This window comes from Sinocyclocheilus anshuiensis, unplaced genomic scaffold (genome assembly GCF_001515605.1).
Source record: "Sinocyclocheilus anshuiensis isolate Anshui unplaced genomic scaffold, SAMN03320099.WGS_v1.1 scaffold1962, whole genome shotgun sequence".
Lineage (NCBI taxonomy): Eukaryota > Metazoa > Chordata > Actinopteri > Cypriniformes > Cyprinidae > Sinocyclocheilus > Sinocyclocheilus anshuiensis.
In genome coordinates, this window is record NW_015544290.1 from 97,997 (window position 1) to 108,624 (window position 10,628).

The window sequence follows — 10,628 nt, forward strand, 5'->3', positions numbered from 1 at the left end:
TGTGTGTGTGTGTGTGTGTGTGTGTGTGTGTGTGTGTATCTTACAGCGTTGTTGAATAATTCGAGGGTGACGGCTTGAGCGGGGCTCCTGGTGTTGAGATACTGAGCGTAGATGGTGGCGTAGAAGTTCACCAACTCGTCTGACACCTGCAACACAGCACACACACATTAAAACCAGCTCTATTATATAAACACCTCTGTGTGTGTGTGTTTTACCCGGTCGCTCCACATGAAGGCCATCACACCGGCTGCGATTTCAATGATGATCAGAACGGTCAGCAGGCCAGAAAACTGAACCCCAGAAAAACAGAAATGTTTATAAACCTAGTTCATCTCATTTGGAAAAAGCTCTCTATTGTAATTTTGAAACAGAAGTGTTTCCTCAGATATGCACGAGGGAAAGAAGAGTTGCATTGTAGTGTTGAACTGGCCAGTGACATTAGAGGAGGTTTACGTTTTACAGGTTTAGGAACGAATGAGAGTTTTGTCCTTCTGTATTGTGAAGGTGTTTAACAGCTTTGTTTTGATTCTTCTGAAATGCGGTTGTTTCTGCAGCGATGCTCACCACGCCGAGAGCTGGTTTGCTGTTGTTGCAGGCGCCGCAGTCACCGATGATGGCCACCAGCAGCATCAGGACCCCCGTGACCACCAGCACCATCACTCCTGCAGACACACAGAGTCACGGCTAGATATCACGCATCTCAACATGAAGCGATGGTGTCTATTAGATGTCTTTAAGATGTTTATGGTTTCCCAGATAGCACACGTACATCTGCGAGACGTCTGTTAAAGATCTCTCGATCTGGAAAGCATCTGCGGTGTACAAACATCTGGCAGACGTCTGTTTTACATACATTCTAAACCATAAACATCCTGAAGACATCTGATAGGACACGTCCTGTAGACGTATAGCAGATGAGCAAACACTCTAAAAAATACGTCTTGCAGACGTCAAATAGACGTCTCTAAGATGTACGTGAAACTCCACAGACAGAAACAGCAGCAGAACACACCGATGTTGAACTGTGTGGTGCTCAGATCGATGTCGAAGAACCCTCGGGTCTCTGCGCCGAACCGGAGCCACATTCCCAGAGCCACCAGACCGAGCCCCACCAGCTGAAAAACATCCAGCGCAGCTCTAAGAAACACCAGCAGCCGTGCATTCACACTGGAATAAAACACTGGAAAGTTGGCAAGATATTCAGATTCGACTTTTCCGGAACCTCTGTATAAAATGCATTGATCTCAACGCACTGAGAGACAAGTCCCAAGGGACCGTCTGCAAAGTGCGAACAATGTTCCTAATAAACATTCAGTCCAGCACAGCTCTCAGAAACACCAGCACACTGAACACTGGAATAACTGTGCTGTTTAATGCATTTGAGACGTTGTGTTTTCCTCAGTGTCACAGGTATATTCTTCATCTGTAAATGTTAGAAAGTCATGCAAACATATCCATTTTGCTGTCAGGAGTGGGCGAGGCACGCGAGAGCAACGAGCGCAGCTGCACGCATGCACACTAAACAGACGGAGCGCAATAATTCTGAGTAAAATATACATTTTGATTAAATATTTGTTGTTGGACATTAAATGTGTCTTTTGTAGAATTTTAAACCTACATATAAGTGTATTTTTATGAAAGCAGTAACTGTAAAGGGACTATTGCAGGGGCGTAGATTACGCGGGGGACGTGTCCCCCCGACTTTTAATATCACGTAAATTCGTCACCCGCACTTTTTCGGGCAAGTGTTTTAAATAGATTTAAATGTAGATTTCAATTCAAAGAGACAGGATAGTCTGTGCATGATCTGATGTTTTATTCGGACCCAGATTAAGGCGAGATGAACATCGCGGAGCGCTAAACACTCCGTGCAGTGTATGTTTCATTCATACTCAAAGCCGGAGGGTGCTCTCGCGCAGAATGTCGTACGACTCTCGCGCAGAAAGTCGTACCAGGAGATCCCTAATATGGACAAAAGCCTCCAGCTATCGCTGTATGAAAACGGTTGTTTACTTTTCACAGAAAAACAGAAACGTTTGGAAACATGAAGACATTAAACATATGATTGCGACAATATTATTATTATGATGTTGAAAACAGCCGAGTAGAATTTGTTCAGGTATCTTTGATGAATAGAAAGTCCAGAAGAACCGCATTTATCTGAAATAGAAATCTTTTGTAACATTATAAATGTCTTTATCATCACTTTTGATCAATTTAAAGCATCCTTGCTAAATAAAAGTGTTCATTTCTATCATTTCTTTTCCAAAAAATAATAATTATATTGACTCTAAGCTTTTGAATGGTATAGTTTATAATGTTACAAAAGCTTTTTATTTCACATAAATGCTGATCTTTGGATCTTTCTATTCATCAAATGATCCTGAAAAAATGTACTCAACTGTTTTAAATATTGATAATAATAATAATAATTAAAAAAAGGTTTATTGAGCGGTAAATCAGCATATTATAAGGATTTCTGAAGGATGTGACACTGAAGACTGGCGTAATGATGCTGAAAATACAGCTTTGATCACAGCAATCATTTTAAAATATATTGAAAGCAGTTATTTTAAATAGTAAAAATATTTTTAAGCCTGGCTTATTTGGTTAACCTGTCTTATGAAACAGGCCTCGAGGCATTAAAAGTGATCATATTTTCTGCATTGCATCGTATTGCATTGTGTTGAATCGAGGGGTGAATCGTATCGCATCGCATCGGTAGCTGCTTCATATGTATCTGTAATGTATCATGTTGTTGCTGGCTATGCATCGAGATGCGTATCGTATCGGCCTCAGTCATGAGATGCACATCCCTACAGCACACTGAACACTGAACACTGGAATAACTGCTGTGACAATCAGCACAGCTCTCAGAAACACCAGCACGCTGAACACTGAGAGTGTTTGCTCATCTGCATTACGTCTATGAGTATTGTATATAGAGGAGTAAATATTAATACTCACAGCGAAGAGAATGTTAAACAGGATCAGGAAACATTTACACATCTGCGCGCACCCGTCCATGGCGAACCGATTGATTTCTCTGCAACAAAACAGCATAGCAATCTCTTAATGGACTAATACAAACCATCATTCCTTTTAACAAAAATAATGACCCGGCTTGTATTATGTTTAAATCAGTTAGAGCACAGAATTTGAGAGGCGTGACAATGTAACGCATAGCACTGAACGGCCACAGTTGGTGTGATAAAGATAAATAAACTTGCCTTGCTCAGTAATTAGGAGTTGAGGAGCGCTGGCGTGCTGCTTCTCTCTCTCTCTCTCTTGCTGTGCGTGTGTGTGTGTGTGTGTGTGTGTGTGTGTGTGCTCGCGAGGCACAAGCTCCTTGGTGCGCCACTCCAGTGACGTCAGCGGAGCCAGAGAGTTCCAGTAGCGCAGAAACGAAACCATCGCCCACAGGTTTCCTCTGAAACCATCCAGTCTCATTCGAGGAATCTCCACAGACTCTCGTCCTTTGGCAGCCATGTTTGTTTCTGTCTGTCCTTCTTTTTGTAGTGCAGTGTGTGGTAAAGTATGCAAAAACATATGGTAATAAAGGAAAGAAAGCATATTTGACAAACCTCCACCCTTCCCACACCCAAAAAATATCAAAAATAAAACAACAGAATAAGTACTGAAAATAAGAACAGAAATAATAGCAGCAGATGAAACCGTAAAAACCATTGTGAGTGTGGAATCCAGTTCAGGTTTCGCGTGATTGGTCCCTGCAGATGATAGTTTCAGATGTAAGAATATCTCCAATAATGAATGAAGCCAATTCATGAGGGGGTTTCCGTTTCTTTGCCACAGTCACAGCCTAACTTTCCCGTCTTCTGGCTTACATATGCATGTGATTACATGTGCTCTGTGAATAACTTTACAGTGGGTGTGCATGGAATGTATTTAGCCACATCTGTGATTGGGACCACGCTCCAGCTTCAGGGACATTATCTGCAGTCAGTTCTGAAAAGCAAAGGTAAAAATAAGAAGCCAGGTCAGTCTATTTCTGTTACACGGTGTAATGCCATACATGGCCTGTATCCTGTGGTGGCGTTGTTGTGTTGTTTCACGCGCAGTCACGTGCAGTGAATAAAGTCGCAGATTGATTCAGCTCATGCTTGTTTATTGCATCTCACACAAACATGGTGTCAGAAGTGGCCACTAAATCCTGAACATGGCCTTGAACAGCATTCCCGCTCCCGAGGGCATGCCGATGTCTGGGGATGTATCCAAAAATTGGGATAATTTCAGAGCGGAATTCGAGGACTATGAACTAGCTACTGGGTTAGTTGAGAAGCCCAAAAAGGTGAGAGCGGCAGCAATGTGGCGCAACGAATGTCGACAATGCGCACCACGGAACGTTCCAGTGGCCTTGAAAGCCAGAGTAAAAGAGCAGCTCGATAAGTACATGAGAGATGGGCACACATCACATCTGTCACTGAACCTACCCCATGGATCAGCAACATGGTAAGGATATGTATAGACCCAAAACACCTGAATCAAGCACTACAAAGATCGCATTACCACATGCCAACACTGGAGGACATTCTGTATAAACTACCCAAAGCACGTCTGTTCACACTGGCGGACGTTCGTGATGCTTTTTTACACTGCAGACTGGACAATGAGAGCAGTTTAATGACAACTTTCTGGACACCACGGGGGCGGATGAGATGGTGTAAACTGCCTTTCGGCGTTCCGGTGGCACCTGAAATCTATCAACGCAAGCAACACGAGCTGTTAATGGGACTCAGAGGCATAGAGCCCATCGCGGATGACATACTGGTCGTTGGCTGCGGTGACTCGGACGCAGAAGCCGAGTTAGATCACGACAAAAATCTCCGTGCACTAATGGAACGCTGCAGAGCCGTGAAACTCCGACTGAGCGAGAAAAAGTTGCAATTCAAACTGAAAGCGTATTAAGCACATATTATCAGCAGAAGGCTTACGGATCGACCCAGAAAAAACAAAAGCTGTTCTGGCAATGCCGACACCACAGGGTGTGAAGGCTGTTAATGAGACAAAAGCTGACGACGCTTTGCAGGTGCTGGCAAAGATCGTGCTAACTAGATGTGTCGCTCTCGGTGCGCGAGTACTGGCCCTTCAGAGATGAACTGAACATTCAGAATGGTGTGCTATTCAGAGGTCAAAGCGTTATTATACCGAAAGCACTGAGAGCAGAAATGCTGACTCGCATTCATGCCACTCATATTGGAGGAGAGGCCTGTTACAGACAGGCAAAGGAAACGCTGTTCTGGCCGAGATAAAAGGTTATGTGGCCAACTGCTCTGCATGTAACGAGTACGCGCACAAGCAGCAAAGGGAAACGATGATGTCCCATGAGATCCCTGTCCGCCCCTGGCAAATTGTGAGTATGGACCTGTATGCGTACGGTGGCAGGGAATTTCTTATAATAGTGGACCACTACTCGGATTACTGGGAAATTGATCAGCTGCCAGATCTGACAGCAGACACAGTCATTACACGCTGTAAAGTTCAGCTTGCACGTTACGGGAAGCCAGATCAGGTTATCACTGACAACGGGCCGCAATCCACTTGTGAACTGTTCAGAAACTTCGCGGGACAGTGGGGGTTTGTTCATGTCACATCTTCACCCCAGCACCCCCAATCTAACGGAAAGGCTGAATCGGCAGTGAAGATGGTGAAATCGCTATGTGAGAGAGCAAAACTCTACGGGTCTGATCCATGGCTAGCAATCCTCCACTGGCGAAACACGCCCACAGAAGGATTAGACAGCAGTCCCGCACAGCGACTCATGTCCCGTAGACTTAGGACGGGACTTCCCATGGCAAACAGTTTGCTTTTCCCCAAGGTGGTAGAAGGAGTTTCGGAGAAATTGAGGTGGAAACGGCGTACAACAAAATTCCATTATGACGCGAGAGCCAAAGACCTCCCAGAGCTAAATGTCGGCGAACGCATCAGAATGAAACCCCTGCCTGGAGACTGCACGGGTCGGTGGCGGGGAGGCCAGTGTTTAGGAAAGATGAATCCGCGGTCTTATGTTGTGAATGTGGATGGCACATTATACAGGCGCAACCGTGTGGATTTGCGGAGGGCTGAGCGTTCCGACCAGTTTAATCACCAAGAGGCAGGGATAAAGGAGAGCAGGCAGGGCTCAGTGGCTAGCTACAGTGAAACGGCAATCAGAGAGGATGACACATCGGACATCACAGAGTGTGAGCCAGGGCAAATTCAGGAACGAAGACTGACCGTGGCTAACAAACCATCACCACTGGGAACCCCGATCATTACTCGCAGCGGCCGTCAGTCACGGCCACCACAGAGACTTGATTTGTGAGTCCTTCTTAGTGTCTTAGACAGACTAGGGCATCAGTAAAGCAGTTCAGTTAGTAGTATTACAAAGCATAAATTTAGCTAGTAATTTTGAGTTCATGTTGGGAGTTGGGGTTGTTAATGGAGGGAGGGGGTTCTTAGTGGAGTGTGGCAATTCTTTAAAGAAAGGGAGATGTTACACAGTGTAATGCCATATATGGCCTGTATCCTGTGGTGGCGTTGTTGTGTTGGTTCACACGCAGTTTGCGCTGAGGCCTGTGAATAAAGTCACAGATTGATTCAGCTCATGCTTGTTTATTGCATCTAACACAAACAACTTCCTTCTGTGATCTACTTATCAGAAAGAGCTTTATTGACAGGTCTGTTTGCACATACAAGGAGCTGCATGCTTTGTAATATGCACGAGATATTCTGCTCTTCTGTGAAGCAGATCAGTGAGTCAGCCCTTACTTCCACATTTAGCTTGTTTTGTTGTGTAACACTGGACGATTTGTGACCTCATACTCTTTCTAATTCCACACTTCTTTCTAATACTGTTACTTGGTCAAGATAATTATTTTTAAGTCTAGCAGAAAAGGAAATTTTCCCTGAAAAGCCTTGATAGATGCCCATAACATATCATAGTTGGAGTCTAAATTGAGATGTCTTCGTTTTGTAACTCTGCCATCATCATCATCATCATATGTGTGTTATGTATAGATTATTTCTTTCATATTTTCTTAGGGTGACATTTTTACCAACTGTCCAGAGACTGCAGATGCAAAATAGCCTTCTGGACATTTATGAGTTATTGACGTGCATTGTCGCTGTCAAATAAACAAATAAAATAAAAAATAAATAAAAGTAGAATGCATGGCTAACATATATCATCGTCGAGCGTTTTAATGCATCTACAAGGATTTTTTTACTGGTGGCCATTCTTGAGGCAGAGATGTGCAGTTGTCAAAAAGGCTGCTATTTTTTCTCAGTGTGAAAAATAACTTGAAAAATAAGTTGGTTTTAGTCAGGAGCCCAGTGTTGTGTGTCTTTCTCCATGTCAGGACTGTGATCACTGAGACTGGATTCAGTTTAGAAATGTTCTAGATCATGTGTTCTGTTCAGGGAGCGCAGACATGCCAGTTTCCTCTGGCTTTTACTTTCATTTCCCCAAAGGTAGCTTTGGTAATGTGGTTTACTCTGAAATAGGTTTGTTCAGAAGGACTGAAACTGATGTTTGTGCGCTTCAGAGCTCGGTGGATCATGATATGTAGAGCGTGACTATAATGTGATTAACAGAGATCTGCCTAATTCTCGAATGTGTTCATCTCTAAACTCGTTTAGGTTCCTGTCCCGTCTGTCTGATGTCATGGAGCCCACAGATAACATCCAGTGATTTCTGTGATTCGGTGAGTTCTGGCTTTTACCTCCTACACCACTTTCAGAGTTTAAATATTCAGTCGATAAAACGTTTTGCTTTTTATTTTGGGTGTTTTTGGATGTTTTTCAGTTGTGTGGTGCGATCAGATTTGCAGTAATTAAGTAAAAATCTGACTCCTCTAGAGAGTAACCTTCACACGAATGCGTCTGTGTTCCACTCCACTTTTAGACACGCTCTAGTGAACTTCCCGAAGCACTTGCCCTTCGCTGCTGTTCCACTTCATGAAGTTTACATGGACAGACCCTCAACCCCTTGATTTATCCCCACCCCAAACAACTCTATAGTATATAAATTATTTTTTAAAAACATTTATAACAGCCCAAGCATACCTAAACTGCCAGGCCAAAGTTTTTGCCTGCATTTATTTGATCCAAAATACAGCAAAAGCAGTAATATTGTGAAATATTTTTGCTGTTTAAAATAATTGTTTTCTATTTTAATATACCGGTACTTTAATCTGTAATTTATTCCTGTGATTTCAAAGCTGCATTACTCCAGTCACATGATGCTTTAGAAATCATTTTGATATTCTGATTTGCTGTTTCCTTTGCTCTAATACACCTCTAATACAGCTCTACTACACCTCTAATACACCTCTAATACAGCTCTAATACACCTCTAGTACACCTAATACCTTTAGAAATCATTTTGATATTCTGATTTGCTGTTTCCTTTGCTCTAATACAGCTCTAATACACCTCTAATACTGCTCCAATACACCTCTAATACAGCTCTAATACACCTCTAATACACATCTAATAAAGCTCTAATACACCTAATACAGTTCTAATACACCTCTAATACAGCTCTAATACAGCTCTAATACACCTATAAAACACCTCTAATACACCTCTAATACAGCTCTAATACACCTCTAATACAGATCTAATACACCTCTAATACACCTCTAATACACCTCTAATACAGCTCTAATACACCTCTAATACAGCTCTAATAGACCTCTAATACAGCTCCAATACACCTCTAATACAGCTCCAATACAGCTCTAATACACCTCTAATACAGCTCTAATACACCTCTAATACAGCTCTAATACACCTCTAATACGGCGCTAATACTTCTAATACAGCTCTAATACACCTCTAATACAGCTCTAATACAGCTCTAACACACCTCTAATACAGCTCCAATACACCTCTGATACAGCTCTAACACACCTCTAATACAGCTCTAATACGCCCCTAATACAGCTCTAATACACCTCTAAGACAGCTCTAATCCACCTCTAATACTCCTCTAATACAGCTCTACTACACCTGTAGCATTTGGACCAATCAGACACACAACTATTTGTTATATTTAACAAATAATCTCTAATGCCCCCTTCACCTAACCAAAGGGCCAACTATGAGGGTCTATGGAACCTTCCCCCGAAATGCAACTAACACCTCAAAAGGGCAGAACAGGCCTCTGGTTCCATGGCAATCAAAGACAAACCATCTGATAACACTAGTTTTATTGCTCAAAGGAATGCGGGCAGAGCACAACTCACAATTAATTTACCCTTAGGAAAGACACACAATGCCCATAAAAACGGACTTTTCTCTTTTCATAAGAAAACCTTTCTGTGAATGAACACACATCTCCTCAGGACATTGTGTATACCATTACTGTTCTTGTATATTGTCTTTTGAATTGTATACTGTTTTGTATGTGTGTTATGAAAGATCACTAGTTAATATAACCCTCTTGTTAGGGTTAGGGTTAGGTCCTCTTGTTGCATTTTAGTCCTCCACGTCCGATGCCTTCTCAAAACTCTGGCACTTTGATAATGCCTAGAATATCAAAATCAACTGTGGGCGGCAGATCCCTATTTAGCACCCAAACTCTGGAACAATCTACCTAATATTGTTCAGGAGGCAGACACACTCTCTGTCAGTTTAAATCTAGATTAAAGACCCATCTCTTTAACCTGGCTTACACATAACACACTAACACATTTCTAATATTCAAATCCGTTAAAGGATTGCATTAAATAGGACAACTGGAACCTAGAACACTCCCCATAACACCCGATGTACTTGCTACATCATTAGAAAAATGGCATCTAAGACCACAGGAACCAGATGAGTCCTCTGCACAATGTGACTTTGCTGCAGCCTGAAATTGAACTGCTGGTTTTGTCTGGCCAGAGGAGAACTGGCCCCCCGACTGAGCCTGGTTTCTCCCAAGGTTTTTTCTCCATTCTGTCACCGATGGAGTATTGGTTCCTTGCCGCTGTCGCCTCTGGCTTGCTTAGTTGGGGACACTTCATTTCCAGCGATATCGTTGACTTGATTGCACAGAGACTATTTAAACTGAACTGAGCTGGGTGATGACATCACTGAATTCAATGATGAACTGCCTGTAACTGTAAATTGAGTGTTTACTATAGTAAATTCTTATCGATTTTGCACTGATTACAGGAAACGTAACTCTTTGACAAAGCCTGACTGTTTCCCTTTGCCCAGAATTGACGACTGTATAGACCGTGTGGGTTCTGCAAAATTTGTCAGCAAATTCGATCTCCTGAAAGGTTATTGGCAAGTGCCACTAACATCTCGTGCTATGGAATTATCTGCTTACCTTTTGTCGGTTCTGTAGGGAACCTCCTTTTGGAGTGGGAAGTGTGACGACCCTGAGTCTCCTGATCCTATTGGAGCAGAGCATGGAAGATTTTGATTGGTTGTCACCCTGTTAATTGATCATTAGTCTGAGTATTTAAGAGAGTAATATGTTATTTGGGGTAGGCACTCCCTGTGGGATAGTTCTCTGAGGAGTGGCTCTTTCTGACTCTTTTCTTGTTTGTTTCTTTTGACAGTTCTTATTTTGTTGTTATTATGTTAATTTAATCATTTGCCTTCTCAACTAGCTCACTTCTGCTGATTAGTTG

General features: G+C 42.6%; 1 protein-coding gene across 1 annotated transcript in view; it reads right to left on the reverse strand.

Annotated features, from left to right (window-relative positions):
* Nucleotides 1–3,338, reverse strand: part of LOC107698060 (tetraspanin-2-like) — an 8,012-nt gene extending 4,674 nt beyond the window's left edge. The window contains exons 1-6 of the mRNA XM_016498978.1: nt 3,231–3,338; nt 2,968–3,046; nt 1,013–1,115; nt 565–662; nt 216–290; nt 45–146 (exon numbers count right to left, since the gene is read on the reverse strand). Coding sequence (XP_016354464.1) covers nt 45–146; nt 216–290; nt 565–662; nt 1,013–1,115; nt 2,968–3,027 — 438 coding nt within the window. The 5' untranslated portion in view covers nt 3,028–3,046; nt 3,231–3,338. The remainder of the gene's footprint in view (nt 1–44; nt 147–215; nt 291–564; nt 663–1,012; nt 1,116–2,967; nt 3,047–3,230) is intronic.
* Nucleotides 3,339–10,628: the final 7,290 nt, after the last annotated feature.